The sequence below is a fragment of the Gossypium arboreum genome, chromosome 11 (genome assembly GCF_025698485.1).
Source record: "Gossypium arboreum isolate Shixiya-1 chromosome 11, ASM2569848v2, whole genome shotgun sequence".
In the NCBI taxonomy this organism is placed as follows: domain Eukaryota; kingdom Viridiplantae; phylum Streptophyta; class Magnoliopsida; order Malvales; family Malvaceae; genus Gossypium; species Gossypium arboreum.
In genome coordinates, this window is record NC_069080.1 from 10,486,584 (window position 1) to 10,506,731 (window position 20,148).

A 20,148-nucleotide genomic window follows, 5' to 3' on the forward strand; every position below is an offset into this window, starting at 1 on the left:
CGGGAGTTGCTTTCTTAATGATGATATATCCTTAGATGTAATGTAAGCAGTTAAATTATTATTATTTTTAAACATTATAGTTAAATTAAGAAGTTGTTATATATTTTTATATATATTTTTGAAAAAAAACTCTAAAATTGAGATAATTTTCGTGGCAGTGCATGAACCGCAGACGTCGAACTTGACATCCTGTCCCCTCGTCTCGTGCTGCTTAGCCCGAGGCCGATATTAGTGCATGACTTCGTATCTGACCCAAAAAGGCCACGTACCGGTTGCCCATGCTACGCTGGCGCAATGCCATCCACTTTTTCATACTTGGTGGTACGGATGCAACCGGGGAAATCTGGCAAGCGGCGAAGTCACACGTCGAAAGAGGGTCCCACGTGGCAAATGTGGAGGCGCTTTTACGGACTTAACCTCACAGAATGGGAACTTGTGGCTGAGATTTGAAATGAATGGTAAGAAGCAAAGCAAACAAGTTGAAAAAAAATAGAGAAAAAGCGCAAAGGTGGGCTATACCTAAATCAGCCACTAAATTACTGCCAATTGGCAGCATCCTGTTGCCTCTCTCATTTCTGTTTACCGTTCACCGTTCATTCTCTTTCTCTGCCAGCTCAAATGAATTCTTTCGCAAGGTTGAATTTCATTTCCCACTCATACATTCCGATTCTTCCTAATTACTTTTTTTATCTTTGTATCAAAACAAAATTGAACTCGCCCAATTTCCTTTATTTTTTTAAAGAAAATAATTCCACAGGAAATTGTAGTGGCTGAGGTTTCTCCTTTTACTCCTCCCCAAACTGTTGTTTCTGGTGTTTTAGGTCTCACCAGAAACGAGCCAGCTTTCAACTTCAGCTTTATTTCTTCACTCTCTTAAATATTTTATCCATTAAAAAAACTGTTTTCAGATGTCGATTCCGATCTCTTCATTGCCGGAAAATATGATTTCTCTAACAGGTCCTTGTTGAACTCTTTCTCTCATGCGTGATCGTTGCTTCCAGAATTATCGTCTTCCATGGCTATCTGTCAAGGTATTTCCACCGCATTTTCAGGATTTCTTTCTTTATTTTCCGTTTGGTTGCCACCTAAAATAATTTGCTTTGTTAAAAACTCTGCTCACCTGAGTTTAAGTTTATGTTCCTTATACGCAGTTGAGCAGAGCTACAAAAGAAAAAGTGTTTGATTCCCCCCCCCCCCATGGCAACCAAATAGAAGGTAAAGGATCTTTTTTTCCCTCAAAATTATTTATGTTTTTGGTTGCTAAAACGGCAAAGTTTTGCATTTATCGGAAGGATGTATGTGCAAGTGTTTCGTTAATTACTAATCAAAGTTTTTTTTTTCCTCTCATTTCTCGGAAGGTTTTGGCGTCTACGGGTTCGTTTTGGTGAGGATTCTGAATAAAGGATTTTTCTTTTAATCTTTCGGAGAAGCCGTTTCTTCTCTTTGTTACGGTGGATGCCCTTTATTTATTTGTTTGTTATTTTCCAGAGATTTAACTTTACTTCAAAGTTTACTATGTGATTATAAATAATGTAGTTCAGTCTGTTTATTAATTATTATGATTATGAATGATGAGGAAGTAAAATTAATTGGAATGAAAAAAAAACCAGAGACGGATATCTATCGATTGTTGTTGGCTTTTGTGTTTTGCAGCAGTAAATAGCTATCATCAGGTTTTTTGGAGTTCAAAATCGGCATTGCTATTTGTAGTTTTGGATGTCGAAATAAATGAAAGGAGTTTCGCGATTTACCCGTTTCTCGTTACAGAGGATTTGAAGCAGCGGTAGAGCTCCCAGGTCCTGTAAATGGACGCATACTCCTCCGGAGAAGAACTTTTAATTAAGGTATTAATTATCAAATGATGAAACTGTTTTCTATTTCTTTTAAATTATGCAATTTGAAATTGTAAAAAAATTGGAGTTCTTATTGTTACAACCTCAATTATTTAATTAATTTTCGTTTTGAATGGTAGACTAGGAAGCCTTATACTATTACAAAACAACGTGAACGGTGGACTGAGGAGGAGCATAATAGGTTCCTAGAGGCCTTGAAGCTCTATGGACGAGCTTGGCAACGCATTGAAGGTTTTCACTTATTCTTCCATCTTATTATTTCTTTTTGTTGGTGGGTGGAGGTGGAAGATACAGAAATATTTCAACTGCTGGATTGGAGCTAAAATTTGTTAGTACTTAGTAGTTCCATATGAAATGCTTTAGTAATTTACTGTGTCTTAACTAAATATCTGTTTTTTCTCTCATTTCTGTTTACTTGGTGATTCGCAGAACACATAGGAACTAAGACTGCTGTGCAGATCAGGAGTCATGCTCAAAAATTCTTCTCTAAGGTCATTTGGTGCCTTCTTGCTTATGCTTATATTCAATGTATTTTTCTGCTTCTTAACTCTTGTTTCTGCTATAAGTATATGAAATGTCGATCCCTCAATTGTTGGGAATATTATGATTACTCTCTAATAGTTTATATTGTTTTTAGCACTTACTTGCAACCAAGAGAATATTATAGAGGTTCCCCTGGCACATCTGAATAACTTATTGAGGAGAAAGAGTTGAACCTAATACATGTAAATACTCAATAGCTTTCTGTTAAAACATTAGTTCTGTATCAGTGATCAGATTTATAGCCAATTATGCGAAGAAGCACTTCTATCATATCTAGAAAAGGCAGCAACCTTGATACTAATTTTATAACCAAAGTAATTTTGCTTACCACATTTAGGTGAAGCCTTTCCCCTCTCTAGAAAGATGCTTTGTTGTTCTGGAGATGTCGGCTACTTCACTTCCATTTATTTGGGTATGAAAACAGTGATCAGATGTGTGCATGGAAGGTTTTATCTTCATAGGAGTCTGAGCTGTGAGAAAATAAAGGAGCGTGGCTCCATTTTTCTCCATTGTTTTAAATGGTTACTTCCTTGTTGGAATTTCACTATCATTTAATACACCAGGCATCCAGTTGTCTATTCACTTTTGAACTTGCTGATGTAATTTTACACTTAATCTACCATAACAGAGGATTTGGATGTATGGGTTTTTGGCATATAAAAGTCACGTAGCGACATGTAGCCTGCATTATTATAGAGAATGAAGTACACCCATTTTGAGGTTGTAAGGAGAGAATTTGGGCTGACCCGAACTAAGGCGTGCATCAGGGCTATATTATACCAAAGTTTTGACTCTGCTTCAACTTGAATTTTTCAACATCCATGGACAGTGATTGTCAATTACTGTTTCCTTCATAATCAGCTCTATGAAAATCGAACTTATTCATCCTGAACTTAAACTGTGATTCCTAAGAAACCACTGGTAATTTTCTTCCATCTATACGTAGACTGATCCTCTCGCTCCCCTATATTTATGCCATTTTAAAGCTTTCTCCTAATAAAAATTGGGGGCTGGTTTAGCCAAGCAGTCAGCTTGACTGCTTGGCTAAACCAGCCCCTTTTTTAATTTAGTCAATGATTGTGCATGTATGTTCAATTGTGGCCTTTTTGTATGTCTGCTACAGTCAAAATGTTATATCGTGTAGGATCTTTTTGAGAGCATTCAATGTGGATTTTAAGGACTGAAAACTGTAAATAACTCTTAAAAGGTGGCTTAAAGGATTCACCTTATGGAATGAGCTTACTTGATTTAAAAGCTGCAATTGTGTGTATACTTTCTTAGGTGAGGGTAGGAAAAACTGTCACAAAATTGTCTGATGTATGTAAAACGGGCCATATTGACAGCAGGTGTATAAAATTTTGCGTTAACCTCCTGTAAGAGTTATAAGTAGATGTTACAGAAATTATGCATGGACTTCTAGTTTCCTGATAATGCTTAGTATTATTCTAGTTGGATTATATTTTTTTATTCATATTAGAAAAACAACTTTGTCTCCTTATCTAAATTAATTCCAGAGAAAATAAATGGCACCATCAATGACTAGAAATATTTTACTTCTCCATTTTCATTTGAGTTTAGACTACTAACAAATATTCCATTCTCAGCTGGAGAAGGAAGCACTTACTAAGGGCATTCCAACTGGTCAAGCTCTTGATATAGAAATTCCACCTCCACGTCCTAAAAGAAAACCGAGAAACCCTTACCCTCGGAAAATGAGTGCTGCTACCTCAGTGCAGATGGGAGCAAAGGATGGAAAATCTGAAACTCCAGTATCTTCTTTGCATTGCAAACAGGCGTTCAACTTGGAGAAAGAACCTCTCCCAGAGGTTAATTTCAGTTCCTCATATACCTCACTTATCTAATGCATGTCCTTTGTTATGTTCCACATATTGTCTAATCTTAATATGTTCCTTTTTCTGCCAGAGACCTAGCAGAGATGAAAAATCTTCAAATCTGAAAGAAATTCTAGATGATAATTGCTCTGAGGTTTTTACCCTTCTCCATGAAGCAAACTGCTCCTCCATGTCTTCTGTGAACAAGAATTTTATACCAACATCAACAGTGCTTAGAAATTCTTGCCCTCTTAGGGAGTTTGTACCTTCACTAAAGGAGGTAGTAAATCATGATAAATATGAATTCTATCCTATGTCATTCTTGAACTTTAAAAAATTTATGAGGCTTATAAACTTGATGTCTTACAGACAATTAATAAAGATACAAGTAAGCCTTCAAACTTGGAGAATTCTTGCACTTCATATGAGAAACCAGCTCAAGTTCAGAGAAAAGATGATATGGACGGTGCTACATGTACAGATGAGATGCAAGCCACTCGTAATAATCCTCAACATGTTGCTGTGCATGTCCTAGATGGAAGCCCAGGAACATGTGCTCCAAATCCTTCCATGGATATAACTTTTCAGGATTCTATATTTCACCCTATGGGCGATATTCATGGACAAGTTAACCTGTTTGCAAATCCAGCGGCATCTGCTACCACTGCACATCAGAATAATGCACCAAGATCAACTCATCAGGCGTTTCCAACGTTTCATACTCCCTTTATGCATCTTCAGCGCAATCAAGAGGACTACCGATCATTTCTACATGTCTCTTCCACATTTTCCAGTCTCGTTGTATCTACTTTATTACAGAATCCAGCAGCTCATGCTGCAGCAAGCTTTGCGGCTACATTTTGGCCATATGCAAATGTTCAAAATTCTGATGATTCTCCTGCTTGTGACCAGAAAGGTTTTCCTTCTAGACAAATGAACTCTGCTACAAGTATGGCTGCAATTGCAGCTGCTACTGTAGCAGCTGCCACTGCTTGGTGGGCTGCGCATGGACTGCTTTCCGTATGTGCTCCTCTGCAGACTGGCTGTACTTGTGCTCCTGCATCCACAGCTGCAGTAACTCCTATGGAGAATGGTGAAGCTCCGGCTGCAAATATGGAAAGAAAAATGTATGCTGGTCAAGATCCATCCATGCAGGATCAACGGTTGGACCCTCAATATGCTGAAGCTATGCAATGTCAACCATCAGCATCTAAATCACCTACTTCATCATCATCAGACCGTGAAGAGAGTGGTGAGGCAAAAGCAAATACTGAAGTGAAAGCAACTGCAGCAACTGAGCCTCAAGATCCAAATAAAACAAAGAATGGAAAACAAGTTGACCGATCTTCATGTGGTTCCAATACACCTTCTTCTAGCGACGTGGAGATAGATGTATTAGAAAAGAACAAGGAAGACAAGGAAGATCCGAAGCCAGCTGATGCAAATCATCCACAAGTTGAATGTAGCAATCGTCGTGGCAGAAGCAGTACCAACCTGAGTGATTCTTGGAAGGAGGTATCTGAAGGGGTGAGTTGATGCGTGTGTTTTTTCATGCAGCTTTAACTTTGTTTTCATTTCATTTTTATTGTGATATTGTTACATTTGTGGCTCCACTACTATTTGGTAGCTGTGTTTTTTTTTTGTCAGGGCCGACTGGCTTTTCAGGCTCTCTTCTCTAGAGAAGTACTACCGCAAAGCTTTTCTCCTCCTCATGACAGAAAGAATAAAGAGCAGCAAAAGGAAAGTGTAGGTGAAGATGAGCAAAATCCAGATCAGAATAATGGAGAGACATCAATTTTACACTTCTCCAGCGAGGCATTCAGATCTTGTTCTAACCATCAAGGAGTTGAGAAAAAAGCGTTGTCAAAAGCTAAGAACATTGTGGACAAGAGCTTGCTGACGATTGGGCTAGGACATGAAAAGCTTAAGGCCCGTCAAACAGGATTTAAACCTTACAAAAGGTGTTCTGTGGAGGCCAAGGAAAGCAGAGTGATGAACACAGGCAGTCAAGGTGAAGAGAAAGATCCCAAGAGGATACGCTTGGAAGGGGAAGCTCCGACTTGAATTACGCAATTGCATGCAATCAACAAAGGAAAATTCTGTTTGCTGCTTGTGATCTCTAATATTCCCCGTGTCTGATTTACTACCATGTTTAATTTTAAGACTTGCAGCTCACGAGACCTTATGTCTTAAGTGTGTGTACTATATGTCTATATTGGCTTAATCACTTTCCTGGACAATGCAATTGTAGTTAAAAACTCCTTTGAAATAGATAAGAAGCTTTAAGTATTGAATGGCCCTTGCTTTGGGCTCTTTTCAGCATATATATGCCCTTGTGTTTACTATTCTACTCTGGTGATCTTATTCACTATAACCTTTTAGATGCATTGAAACGGCAAAATGAAAAGTAAAGGTTTGCTTGCCTGCCTTGCGGTTGCAGCCTACAGGACATCCACTGGTTTGTAGTAACTTTTTAACTGCTTTTTTTATTTTATTCTTCCTAGTCTTAACTAGATTTTTTTTGGGTGCAAAATAGGTCCTGCCATGATAAATCAGTGAAAGGTAATATTGATGCTGCTATTCAAGCTCAAGATCAACCGGATGTTTGGGTGCGCTATTCTTGAAACTTGATTATATGGTTCTTTATATTCTACTTTTGAAATCAATTCAGTTCTTATCTCCTTGTTTCCATTAATGAAATCCAGACGGTGCACGAAATGTGGAGTAGGCAAGTGACATTTTTCGACATAATGAAAAAATTGTCACCTGATGCTATAAAGGTCTGCATATCCCTCATCCTTTTATTCTTGCGGAGAATGATTTCGATTTATCCAATTTATTTCAGGTACACGATTTCTCCACTGCAATTTAATTTCAGAAGACTAGGGTTACTTGGTTGAGTCTGCCCCAAGAATTTAAGACAGGTTCTATCCTTAATCAACATCTGATAGTGGCTCCAACAATAATTGAAAGAATTATATCCATTTATGGAAAACATGACTGTACAGGTTACATTTCTATTCAAATTTACATTCTATCAAGAGAAAGAATACTACTATTTACATCAAACTCCTATGGAACATAAGATCATTTTGTTCGATTGCCAGTATTTGTTAATATAATTTTTTTTCTATACATTAGATATATCAAGTTCAAGTCTATTCATAGAATGACATCATTTAGTATTGCCCATTATATACTCGTAAGACCCAGCTCAAAACTTGCTGCAGTTTTGAAATTACTTTTTTACACAAGCAGAGCACTTCATTTGGTGTGGAAGTCTGCAGACAGCTTAGGAAACGTTGCTGCTGTTAGAAACTGAGATTGATGAGTCTGCAACTTGTTAATGTATGTCTGAATTCGCTTCTTATTGGCAGGAGTCAATGAAAATGGTGGGTTCAATGGAAGACTTGCCGCCTCTCCTACAATAAATGAAAGTAAAACCATTGCTTTAGAGTACAATGCCGCTGCACTACCTTTGTTCTCCATATACTCATCTACCTAAAACAAGTTCATAAAAGATAAAGAAAAAGAAAGCATTTATGTTAGTCACAACTACAAAGGGTAAGTAAATAAATTATGGCGTTGATGCAAGTTACTCACAGCGCCACTTGTCCCGATAGTGAGTGCGGTTTGATATATTATTTCCATGGCATCAGGCATCTGTGCTGTAGCTGAAATTATTTGACAGACCAATCAAAACCCCAATTAAGAGAAAGTTATAAACAATGTGTTATTTCATATTGACAATCTAACCATCCATATCTTGAAGATGACATGACAACTTCTCGGCACGATCATAAGCATCGATAAATCCTTGCTCTGCCCAGATGCAAGCAGATGAAGGCTTGTTTAAATCTACATTGTCACCTGAATTTGGAGCCAAGCCTGCGCTGCTCTGAATAGTGGTAGTAGGTTGATTGCCTGAATTGCTTCCAGGTGATTCATTTTCTGGAGCAGAGGTTTTCCAAGAGCTACAGATCTGAAGAGCTTTCTTCCATATAGCCAAGACAACAAGTTCAACTGAAAATGATTCTACAAATAGTCCTGCATTATACTGCACCCAACTGATGTTAGAGAGATGCTTCACTCAATGCAATAATCTGCAACAACAGATATGCAGATGTTTTTTCCTGAAAAAGCTAACAGGCTTTGACTCGGCCATAAATGGAACTCACATCCTAAAATATAACGAGTATTAGTTAACTGTTTATAGCAATCCAATGTTTCTAAACGGAAAAGGTTAAAGCATTTAAAAATTTCACCAAACAGAAAAGCAGGCTTCTCCGAAAGTTGAGCCGCTCAAGTTTTAATAGCCAGATCATCTATGACCTAGATAAGGACAGAGATATAACTGGGGAGCTACTACTTCACTATTCTTCTATAACTGACAAAATTTCTGCTACTAGAAATACAATATCCATGTTCTTCTAGGTCATGCAATTGCCTGTCTACAACAGATAGGCTGTACTTATTCAGCAGAAAACAATAAAAGATCACCTTTCCTTGAGCTATTTCTGCAATAGCCAGTGCATACTGATGCAATAACTGCAGCCTTGAGGGATGCAATATGTTAAGTCTCTGTACTTCCCTTAGCATAGCTGATTCAGATGATGTTTGCAAATCTGATCCCTGCAACTGTGGAGATTTTGCAGAAGCGGCAGAACTTTCAGCGGTCTCCTTCTCCAGAGAAACTGCTGGTTCCTGGTCACTCTTCTTTGCTTGGCACTTCAAAGTTGAATAATCTTGGAGGGACGTCTCAAGGTAATAAGAGAAAGTCTCCATCGATGCGGAACGAGAATTGACTAGAACGTATTCCTTCTCAATACCTTCCAATGAGTCAGCTACTGGCCATAGAAGGGAAAAATGAGGAATTAGAAGGATAGAAAGAAAAGAAAAGACAATAATTAAAAGAAAAGAAAAGAGCATAGTGGGAACATTGTTTAGCAGAAGAATGCACCTCTGAGCTCAGCTGGTGAACACTGGTTATCAACAGATTTTCCTTTGCTATCACATCCAGTAAGAGCCACTGCCCCAAGAGCACCTTTGACACTGGAGTGTTCCTTTGTTTGTGATGCCTTACCACATCCAAATGAACTAAATGATTTCTGATTTATGCTAGATATGTCTATGAGATCCCGATAAGGTAATGGAGATTTCTTCTCAGAGGCAGAAGAATCAAACTTCTCAACCATTGCTTCTGATTGAAGACGTGATGAGTCCAGCTCAAGGCCCACCTTTTTGCTACAGATAATAATACAATAAACTTAATCCAAGTTGCTTTGCCTGCTAGACAACTTTACATAAAGGAATTTGAAACAAGTAGCATCAAAAGCACTAAAAGAGGATTTTACCTTCTCTCACCAAGGAACTTGTGATCGAAAAATTCCCTGAATGTCAGTCGCTCAACTGCAAATTTAAGTTAAATTTTAGATTGCAGGGTTTACAAGTACTGCAAGTAAACTAAAGATCCCAAATATTTGCAAACTGCAGGCATAATTATTGGTACCATATAACCCAAAATCAAGACTGTTAGTAACCAGTACCCGGATCATGTCGTAACAGATTTCTGCAGAGATTAACACAATCAGGATGTAATTCTTCCAGGGCTCCTTCTGGAAACTGCAATTCAGTGGACCTCAATATATTCTGGAACAGCTGCATACAGAAGAGAATCACAATGAATATTTATGAAGCATTTAAGCTTTGATAATAAGCCAAATAGATCATCCTACACATAAACCTGTAGTTGATTATTGCCATCAAATGGTGGCTTCCCAGTGACCAGTTGAAATAAGATTGCCCCAACACTCCACAAATCAGCCTGCATTGATCATTACAGTCAAGTAAAAGCTAGCTAAAGAAAAATAAAGGAGGTGGGTCGACTGGAGGGAGTAAAATCCATGCAGTTCTTTCACCTTTGCATCATACTTCTTATTCTGGATAATCTCAGGTGCCATGTACAATGGTGAACCACATAGTGTATCAGCCAAGTTTTCAGGTGTCAAGGATCTGCAAAACAAGGTATATCAACAGCTTTCTATGAACAACTTCGATCCCTGTGTCAAAATGTTATATAGTTATCTAAACCAGAACTTGTTTGAATCATTTTGGGTCATGACAAGAGAATACGCCTGACATATGTTCCATGGAAGTCAGAACACATGTTTCTAGATAGCCTAACTTTTCTAATTTTAAAAAAAATGAGAAGAGAAAAAAGATCTCTTCCTTACAAGTATCAAAAGCAAAAAAGAAACAGATTAAATTATACTGCATGTTGCAAAATGAAGCCATATCCATGAACTAAGCATTGTGCCAACTAGAAGAAGGCCAATTAAAGTGTTCACCTTGCAAAACCAAAATCTCCTATCTTCAATTGCGGAGTTGATCCTTTAGTTAACAGTAAGTTCTGCAAAGTTACAATAAATTTAAAAGAAATAAATGATCTAGTATTCACCACATATAAACTACAGAGGTTAGCTGCCAGTTAATTACGAAATAGATCTACTAATATACAACAAGAGAGAATGCATTGCAGTGTCCTATAAAACAAGAATGCCTGCATTTCTTTAAACATGACCCATACTACTTGGAAAATCAACATCCTACTAAACATACAAGGAATTAAACTAAGATATTGAAGCACCATACCTGCGGCTTTAAATCCCGATGAATAAGGTGTTCTTTTTGAAGAACTTGCAATCCTGCAGCTGCACAAGATAGTCCACCGATTAGGGCATTCCAGATATTTCTGAATAAGCTAAATAGAAACGAATGTAAGCAAAGAAAATTGGGGATATGAGGAAACAATGGGCTCCAGTTTGGCATCATATCCATTTGACTAACAAAGCAATTAAGAATATCTTACTGTAAATCACACGTGAAACAATAATAGCAATATAAATTGCAAATCCGTTGCCTTAGCCATCAAACATTTAATTTAAAAGCCGTTACTACTTAAGAAGCAAAAGTTTCTGCTGTAACTGTTGTTATGAGGTTTCCCAACAAAAACCCACATGCAATATCCAACTAGAATTATAAGCTTAAAACAAAAACAACCCAATCATCAAATTTGTATTTAATAACTGTTATTACCATCAATGAGGTTCAAAGAAGCAATTGTCTAAAGATTGTAAAAGAATTTCAAAACAGAGTACCCAATTGCCTCATAAGATGCCTGGCAACTTCCTCCGATACTTTTCCATATCTTTGAATATAAGCAGCGAGATCCCCTCCATCGCAATATTCCAACACTAGAAATATCCTATCTTCAGTCTGCCACAGCATTACTTACGCATTAATCAGTCATAAAATAATTCAAATTTCCAAAGGAAATAGAAAAAGTGGGTATATCAAAAATATTTTTTTTGAAAAAAAGAAAGACCTCAATGGCTTCAAAAAGTTGGATGATGTTGGGGTGATTAATAGTGCTGAGAATGTTTATCTCCTTAAGCAGACTTTCACTGACTTTGGAGCTCAGCAGTTTCTTGTCAATCTCTTTAACTGCGACTTCCAACCCATGTTGTCGATGCCTTGACCTCCAAACCACCGCGAATGAACCCGACCCGATTCTTGGACCCAGAATATAGTCTCCGACTAGTCGGACCTGGCCAGGACCCGGTCCCCCGTAATCCACCCTCGTCGTCATCATCAACGACCAACCAGTTGACTAGCTCCCTTTACTGGGTTTTTGTTCCTTGAGTTGAAAACATCATCGTGTCTGTCTTTTAGCCTTTTATTCCCCAATTCCAGAATTGCCCAATTTATCTAAAAACAAAAGAAAATACAAGGACAAGGGAAGACGAGCAGGGAGACAGAGAGAGAGAAAATAGGGTTGGTTTATTGGACCATTTTGTCTATTTCTTTTCTTTTTGCTTTTATTGAATTATTTTTGTGTGGAAACGACGCCGATGTATAGTAGTAGTAGAGTTTTGGTTTGGTTGGATTTGCACTTGGACTTTAAGTTAAAGCTAAAGCTAAAGTAGGATTGATATTTTGTATTTTCATTATTTTTCTTATGTATTTATAATTTTATCACATTCACAATTCTATTTTACTATTTTCTCTAAATTTATAATGTTTATTGTTATTTTTAAATAATTTAACATACAAAACAAATGCACTATACATTATTTCGTTCTATTTAATACCAAAAATACCGAGCCATTAGTAATTTAAGATATTTTAATATTGCCGTTTCGATAAATATGTTTTCTTATATATGAATATTGAAATATTGTTAATCCTATCACTTAGAAGGTCGATTGATTTAATGGGTTAATCGAATTAATCAAAATTGTACTTTTTTATTCAAATGAGTTAAACAAAAATGATTATGTTCTTTTATGGTAGAAGAAGGTAATTTTTATTTTCATAAATTCTCTCTATCATTTATAAAATAACAATTGTTTCACTTTTACTAAATCTTATTTTTGTTATAAATATTGTAATGCCCAAATTCTGCCCGGGCCCGAGCAAACAAATACAAAAAACTAAAAAAACAAACAAAACAAGAAAATCATAAATATTGTTTATTAACAGTTCATCAGCCCATTTATAAATAGTCATTTTTACAGTCCGAAACCTAAAACTAAATACAATAGGCCCAATGCCCCAAATACCAATACAAACCCAAATCAATACCCCACAGCCCAATAGCTAAACCCAGACCCAATAATTAAACCTAGACCTATTTTTAAAACCTAGGACCCAAATACAGGCCCAATAGGCCCAATGTCTAAAACAAGGGCCAAGGCAGAAACCCTAGCAGCCTTGGCTCGCGCCGCAACAGCAGCTCCATGCCTCCGTACGCCCCAGCCTCCTGGTGCCACGCCCGTGCCCCATACTCTGTACCTGCAAACAAATGAGGCAAACACAGCAGCAAAAAAAAACAAAACAAAGAAAATGTTGTATTTTGATTTATTTTTCCTCTTTCTTTTCGGCTATAAAGCCAGATTTTAACCTTGTAATCGGTTACGCACGTTTACAACGCAATACAAACATACTATTTGCATATTGAATACAAAGAAAAGGCCAACTATATTCGAAGGTGATTTTCCGATTTAGAGTTGCAGGCGTTCCTCTTTTTTGATTATTCTTCGTTTTGTGTTGTTGTTTTTTTTTTAATTTCGAAAGCAAATAAAGTGAAGGGGAAAGGACTTACCTTCGCATACGAGCCACTGGAGACCTCGTCCCTTTCACTGAAATCGAAATCGAGGATGGGATTTCGGGGTTTAAATCGACAAATGCCACGCTAGATTAAACGGACAAGCAAAAAGGGGTCACCGAAGGCCATCATCCATCGTCGCAGTGATGAAATGATGGCCGAACGGCGCAAAACTTTTGGGGTTCCCCTCTCCCCATTGTTTTGACTAAAAATCTAGGGTTTTTAGGGACCTTGTTCTCTTTTATTCGGCGATGTGAAACGGTGCCGTTTAAGGCATGGTGTGTAGCCTTGAAACGACACCGTTTGGATAGCCTGACCCGATCAGCTCCCTGGTGCCCCGATGACCCTCGCGTTTTGGCGGTGAGGGTTTATTTACAACGCCGGTCCCTCCCCTTTCGCACTATGTTCAAATCAACCGATTTTTGTGTTCTTTTTCTTTGAAATTAGTTTCGTCAATTTATGCGCATTTGCATTTAAGTCTGCGCTTGTGTGCTGAGTTTCAGGGGCCTGGAATATTTCCAGCATAGGTCTTTTGACATTTGTGCGCATTGCGTATTGCCCTTTATCATTATTTATGTCTTCAAATTATTCCTATTGTTTTTATTTGATTCTAATTTAATCCTTTTAGTTCTTAGTCCTTTCTATTTGTTACTTATTTATATTTTTCAACTGCCTGGATGATTGCCTCTTTTTTTTATTATTGTAATTTTTTGTATATAATATCATAGCCACATTTTATGTATTTTGCACCAAATTTTTACACATTGACATATGTTATGTATATATATATACACTTTGTAATGAGTTGACAATATCCCATGTACATGCATCTATGTGTAAGTATACATATATCTATCTATTTATTTTCTTTTAAATTTGTTTGTTTACACGTTATTTTATATATATACACACATATATATATATATTTATTATAATAAAGTTAACGTATTTACATGTATATAATGATTTTTGACTCAATCTATGTATTTTGGTATATATATTTTTGTTATTTTAACATGTTTTGTACATATGTGTTGCATAAAGTTTACATTATTTTTATACTCACTTATATTAGTACACATATTTGATATACATTTCTAAATCTATTTTAATTAGATTTTATTTATATACATATACATTATACATATACATATATTTTTTCACTCATAAGCATGTTTTTTAAATCTATCGTTTAGTTTATAATCAAATTGATTTAGCCCTAGGCACATTATCATTTCTATATAAATTTACATGTACTCTCTTTTAAACTCATAGGTATACATATCAATATACTTGTTACTTTAATAGACTTTTCATTTTAAAATACTTTCTATTTTATGATTTTTTATTCTCTCACTCTCTCTATATATAAAATTATTTAAAAAAACTTCCTTTTGTAATTTCAAAATTATTATTTTTGAATATTTTTTATATTGTATTACTTATGCGTTTTTTATAGCCTATCATTTAAATGTTTTGATATAAGGATATGTGTGGTTTTAGACCAACTTAAAATTTATGTACATTTTTGGGCATTAGGTTTTGTCATGTATTTTTTTTATATATCATATCTTTTATCAAATGTTTTGTTAACCTCTAAATAAACTTGTATTTAAAATATTTTACATGCAATTTGGTTTAAACTTTCATTCTGTGATATCGGTTTCAAAAAGGGGTTACATATATATCCCTAGTTTTATACAAATTCGTCAATCTATATTTTATATGTCCATTTATTCGTCATTATTGTGAAATAGTTTTATACCATATTGTTTCCGTGGTTTGCATTTTGTTGTGCCTCTAATAATTTTATTATGCCATATATGCGGTAGTTGCATTTTATTTATTCATTATTGTCATGTTAGTCGTTCTCCATGCATAATTGAAGTCGAGTTATATTTTTAAGTTAATTATATTTAATTGTTTATTTTCTTAGTTGATTAATATTCTCATTCATCAAGTATGGTATCTCATATGTGCCTATTACCTCAAATCATTATTTTCCACCTTGTTTTTGAAATGTGGTTTTTGTGAAATTCAAATTTTTATGATTAATTTCATCTTATTTCAAATCGAGTTAATACGTTTTAAGTTAGTTTTATAAGTATTCGTTTAAGAATTCTTTAAAACGAAGACGAGATTCAATATTTGGCAATTCGTGAAATAGTGCCCTAACGTGTTCGGTTGCAATTTCGCGTTTGCTCAAAATAATTGAATATCCCTTCAAAATTTCACTAACGCCTTTCAAAAATTCTTTAAAACGAAGACGAGATTTGATGTTTGGCAATTCGCGGAAGCGTGCCCTAATGTGTTGGGTTGCAATTTCGCGTTTGCTCAAAATAATCGAATATCACTTCAAAATTTCATTCATGTCTATTAAAATCCCTAAAACAAAGGCGATATGCGATATTTGGCAATTCGTGGAATCGTGCCCTAACGTGTTGGGTTGCAATTTCCCATTTGTTTAAAATAATCAAATATCCCTCAGGTCTTCTAAAAATCCTTTAAAACGAAGGTAATACTCGGTGTTCGACAATTCGGGAATCATGCGCTATCGTGCTGGGTTGTGATTTCTCGTTTGTTCAAAATAATCGAATATTCCTTTAGGTTTTCATTCATGTTTATTAAAAACCTTTCAAAATGAAGGCAATGTTCGATGTTTGGCGATTTGAGAATCGAGCCCTATCGTGCTGGGTTGCGCTTTTTCATTTGCTCAAAACAATCCAAGATCCCTTCGGAATTTCACTCGTATTTTCTAAGGTGAGGCAATGTTCGATGTTCGGAAATTCGAAGAATTGTGCCCTACTGTGCTGGGTTTCGATTTTTCGTTGGACTGAATAGTTGAGCATCCTTTCGCGATTTTCAAATTATAAATTTTCGGACGCCGAAACAAGAAAATTTTTGACAATCAACTCGGGTTATTCAACTGTTATTAAAAAGAACCACATTTCAAAAATATTTTTAATTTTAGACATAAGGACAATATTTAATCGATTTGGTACCAATTTTAGGCGTAGTGAGGGTGCTTGTGACAGCCCAAAATTGACCCTAGTCGGAATGTGGTTTCGGGACCACAAAACCGAGGCATAAAAATAATTAAAAATTTATTTTGATGCCTATAATATGTGTGTGCTCATGTATGACATTTTATGATGATTGATTTAGTGTTATAAAGGTGAATTCCACTAGAAAGGACTTAGTAGTGAACTTTGAAAGTACGATAGGAAATGTGTGATGACTAATTAAAGCATGCATGCAAAATAATGGACTTGCATGTCAAATTCCCTTTTACAAGTGATGGCCGCCATGACAAAGAGATATGGGCTAAACATGTCATGAAACATGTTTTGTTGGGCATTAGGAGAAATAATAAACAAATAAGCATGGGTAAGAAAAGAATGAAAAAAAATGTGTGAGAGAGTAGCATTCCCCCATTGCCGTGCAACCAAGAAGAGAAAACAAAAAATTTGTTCATCCTTGTTCTCTCCTTTTGGCCGAAAATACTAAGAGGGGAAGAGATTTTTGCTTCATTTCCTTTGTTTAGAAGAGATCTAGAAGGATATTTGGCTAAACTTGCATCAAGATTGAGGTATGTATGATTTGTGTCATGAGATTCATGCATGTTTTAGTTGCCAACTTGATGTTCATGTTAGCCATGGTTCAAATCCTTGTTATGCCATGGAAGTGGTATTTGGTCAAGGTTGGTATTGTGATAAAGCCATTCCATGTTAAGTGTGAAGCTTGATGATGATGCATGCAATGATGGATTGTCTATTCTTGAAATTTCTTTGTAGCCATCTTGAGTAAGACTTTGAGTTTTCTTTTGTTTAACCATGATTGAAGATGAAAGGGCATGATTGTGATGTATTCGGCCATGATGCATTCATGAGCATGGTTCATGCTTCTTGCATGTTAGTTAAAATTTGTGTTTTGGATGGCTATATGGACACCTTGAAATTCGGCCATGCTCATATATGTATATATATGTTTGCACATGATGTTTTGGTTATGAAGTAAGTGATGAATATTTTTGTTTAAAGAAGAAGATGTTGAAGAATGTTTGTGAAATTGCAAGCACATTCGGCCTAGCACACATATGAGTGCTTGATGCTATATTATAAGTTTTGAGCTACAATATGCAAAACATTAACTAGTAAAATGCATGCTGTTTTTGTGTGGTATTAAGTGCATAATTGGCCTCAACATGGACATGTATATTCGGCCTTAGGGAGCCTATTGATGGCCTTAGCTTTTCCTTGATGCTCGAATGAATTGTATTGAATTGCTTGATGTAGTATAAAATGTGCATGACCATTGTGTATTCAAGCTAAAGGGTGGCCATATGACCATTTAAACTCCTTGTCATATTCGCCATAAGCTAGCACAATGAGGTTTTAATAAATTGAATTTGTTTGAATTAGCTCAAGAGCTTAGAGGGCCACAATTGGACAAGGGAAGGAAAAAGTGATCGAATAGCCGTAAAAGCCGTTCGACAACATCCGAGGTAAGTCCTCAAGAAGTGACCCTACTTGAATTATGTGAAATGAAATATGGATGTGTATTGATTATTGATTTATGTGTATGAGTATTTGAATAATACCGGCTAAGTCCCGGCGATTATGCTTGTGATTATATTTGCGTTTGAGCCTTAGTAACGAAAATGAAATATGAATGTCTAATGATTATTGATGCATGTGTGCATGAGCAATTGAATGATATCCGGCTAAGTCCCGAAGACATTTATGTTGAAATTATATCCGGTTAAGACCAAAGCAATTGTGCTAGTGGCTACATCCGGCTAAGACCAAGGCATTCGTATGAAGTCATTCTATCCGGGCTAAGACCAAGGCATTTGTGCACGTGGTTATATCCGGTTGTATTCAAGAAGCTTGGGCTGGAGGTGAGTGTTGGTTGCTGTAATAAATTCAATTAGTACGCTCGAAAGGCCCAAAGAATAAGGTATGTTTATATGTGCATTGGAAAGTCGACATGTTTGAGCAACATTCGCTCAATCGACTAACAATTTCAGTTATTGAATAGGTTGATACCTTGTGAAAGTATATAATGATGAAGTGGGAAGTAAGAATGATTATGTGAATGTGTATTAATGAAATGATGCATTTGGCTATGTGAATGTATTGCTTTAATTAAAGCTGATTTTATTCCTTGAGACTTACTAAGCATAAAAATGCTTACCCGTTGCTTTGGCTCTCTGTTTTATAGATTTTGCTCGATAGCAATCGGATTTGGGATCATTAAAGTCAAGTCATCCACACTATCAACGCCTCCATTTTGGTATAAATTTTGGTTGAACTTTGAAATGGCATGTATAGGACTACCCATTTGTCGGTTTAAATATTTGTGATGTATATGTGTTCGCCATGCGAAAATGGCTCGTAAAAGTGAAGTACTGAACTTAGACTATTTGCGGTTTGTATATATATATATGGTGTCATGATGTGATTATGGATTGAAGTGGGAATGTTGGTCACATGATCAGCCATTGGTATGGTTAAAATGATCATATGTGAACCTATGTATGGCAAGACTAGTTGGTTCATGGAGACTACAAAATAGGTAAGACCTACCTTCAAAAGCAGATGCTGCCAATGCTGATGGCGTGAATGTGAAAAATCACCAAAATTTGTAGGGATGGTATTAAATAGTGAATAAGCTATGTAAATGGTCATAGGAGTTACATGTTAAGAGATATTAAAGCTATTGTGAGACAGGGCCAGAATGGTTTCTGGGTCCCCTGTCGCAACTTTAAAAATTTACTATAAATTATCTAGAAAGAATTAGGAGTCATGCCTTATATTTACAGATTCCATTTTGAGTCTAGTTTCATTAGAAACAAATGGCACCAGTATTAAAGCCCTGTGCAGAGAGATATTCAAGTTGTAACACGCGAAGGTCAAAGCAGTCGATCCCTGTAACATGGGTAACTTTAACTAATAAACTGTACCAATTGGCCCAACCAAAAATTCTAGAAATAAATCCATGGATGGATATATGAGTCTAAATTCAGGGAAAATTTACGAAACCAGTTTCCGAGTTTTGGAACTCAAGATATGATTTTTAAGGCGACGGTGACGCAGTTTTCCAGCCTGACTGGAAATGTCAAATTGGTGGGCAAAATATGTGGACTTGGCTTGTTAACCCCTCGTGTCCGACACCGGCGATGGTCTCGGGTTCGGGGTGTTATAGTGCTAATCCTTCCTCATGCGTAACCGACTCCCGAGCCTGTTTTCTAAAATTTTCGTAGACCAGAGTTGTTGTTTTAGTAAACTAAAAATGTTTTATTAAAATAACTTCATTCTTAGGTGATCCGATCACACCAAAACAAAGATCGGTGGCGACTCCACGTATTTGTTTTTCAAAAGTCAATTCCCCATCTCTTTTAAACCTAAAAAAAAAAATTCAAAAAGGGGGTGGTTTCGACAAATATTTTATTATAAAGTGGATGTTTATTAGGATAAGAAATTTGATATACTTTAGGACTCTGACATTCATTAGAAATAGAATCATATATAACCACAGCTCGTACATTATCATAGTTTGCCTCATAACTATTTATATAGAGTTCACATATAATTATCTTCCATGTCAAATACAGTGATAGTTCACATATTCAAGTATTCATATATGCCTAATAAGACCTAAATACATTCACCAAGTATTCAAGTATAACAATGTCAATTCTGTTAAACAAATGCTTCTTTCGTCGCTTGATGCATTTCCAACAAACACATAT

At 36.1% G+C, this 20,148-nt stretch overlaps 2 protein-coding genes and 1 long non-coding RNA gene across 19 annotated transcripts; 2 read left to right on the plus strand and 1 right to left on the minus strand.

Annotated features, from left to right (window-relative positions):
* Positions 1-437: 437 nt before the first annotated feature.
* LOC108473417 (protein LATE ELONGATED HYPOCOTYL) lies at positions 438-6,554 on the plus strand. Of its 15 annotated transcripts, none has more exons than XM_053021748.1 (10): positions 438-635; positions 958-1,031; positions 1,359-1,384; positions 1,657-1,844; positions 1,973-2,084; positions 2,283-2,344; positions 4,001-4,222; positions 4,320-4,508; positions 4,598-5,755; positions 5,876-6,554. In XM_053021748.1, exons 4-10 carry the CDS (start codon positions 1,806-1,808, stop codon positions 6,290-6,292), a joined length of 2,199 nt encoding a protein of 732 aa, XP_052877708.1. In that variant the 5' UTR covers positions 438-635; positions 958-1,031; positions 1,359-1,384; positions 1,657-1,805; the 3' UTR covers positions 6,293-6,554. The 15 variants fall into 15 exon arrangements, with proteins under 15 accessions (XP_052877708.1, XP_052877702.1, XP_052877700.1 ...); XM_053021746.1 differs by adding an exon at positions 1,152-1,215 and having other exon boundaries at positions 616-1,031; positions 1,359-1,451; positions 1,654-1,844; XM_053021745.1 differs by adding an exon at positions 1,152-1,215 and having other exon boundaries at positions 616-1,031; positions 1,359-1,451.
* Positions 6,555-6,719: 165 nt separating this feature from the next.
* LOC128284128 (uncharacterized) lies at positions 6,720-7,363 on the plus strand. The gene is made up of 2 exons (XR_008274451.1): positions 6,720-6,837; positions 6,934-7,363. It is a non-coding gene; the product is annotated as an uncharacterized LOC128284128 (long non-coding RNA).
* Positions 7,192-12,162, minus strand: LOC108473418 (serine/threonine-protein kinase ATG1a). Of its 3 annotated transcripts, none has more exons than XM_017774960.2 (13): positions 11,613-12,162; positions 11,386-11,503; positions 10,880-10,938; positions 10,576-10,637; positions 10,147-10,240; positions 9,972-10,052; positions 9,775-9,886; positions 9,583-9,637; positions 9,189-9,472; positions 8,729-9,075; positions 7,985-8,285; positions 7,832-7,902; positions 7,192-7,729 (listed from the first exon to the last, which is right to left on the minus strand). In XM_017774960.2, the coding sequence occupies exons 1-13, from the start codon at positions 11,877-11,879 to the stop codon at positions 7,493-7,495; spliced, it is 2,088 nt and encodes a 695-aa protein (XP_017630449.1). In that variant the 5' UTR covers positions 11,880-12,162; the 3' UTR covers positions 7,192-7,492. The 3 variants fall into 3 exon arrangements, with proteins under 3 accessions (XP_017630449.1, XP_017630450.1, XP_017630451.1); XM_017774961.2 differs by having other exon boundaries at positions 8,729-9,072; positions 11,613-12,154; XM_017774962.2 differs by having other exon boundaries at positions 7,192-7,650; positions 11,613-12,153.
* Between the last annotated feature and the right edge of the window lie 7,986 nt (positions 12,163-20,148).

Bases quoted from the DNA above. Each gene is read 5' to 3' on its own strand.
- LOC108473417 (XM_053021748.1), top strand. From the start codon at position 1,806: ATGGACGCATACTCCTCCGGAGAAGAACTTTTAATTAAG. The intron at 1,845-1,972 runs GTATTAATTATC...TTTGAATGGTAG, and splicing joins GAGAAGAACTTTTAATTAAG to ACTAGGAAGCCTTATACTAT. The intron at 4,509-4,597 runs GTAGTAAATCAT...GATGTCTTACAG, and splicing joins TTGTACCTTCACTAAAGGAG to ACAATTAATAAAGATACAAG.
- LOC108473418 (XM_017774960.2), bottom strand. From the start codon at position 11,879: ATGATGACGACGAGGGTGGATTACGGGGGACCGGGTCCTGGCCAGGTC. The intron at 9,076-9,188 runs GTGCATTCTTCT...TTCTATGGCCAG, and splicing joins TTCACCAGCTGAGCTCAGAG to TAGCTGACTCATTGGAAGGT. The intron at 8,286-8,728 runs GTGATCTTTTAT...AGTTGGGTGCAG, and splicing joins CAGAAATAGCTCAAGGAAAG to TATAATGCAGGACTATTTGT.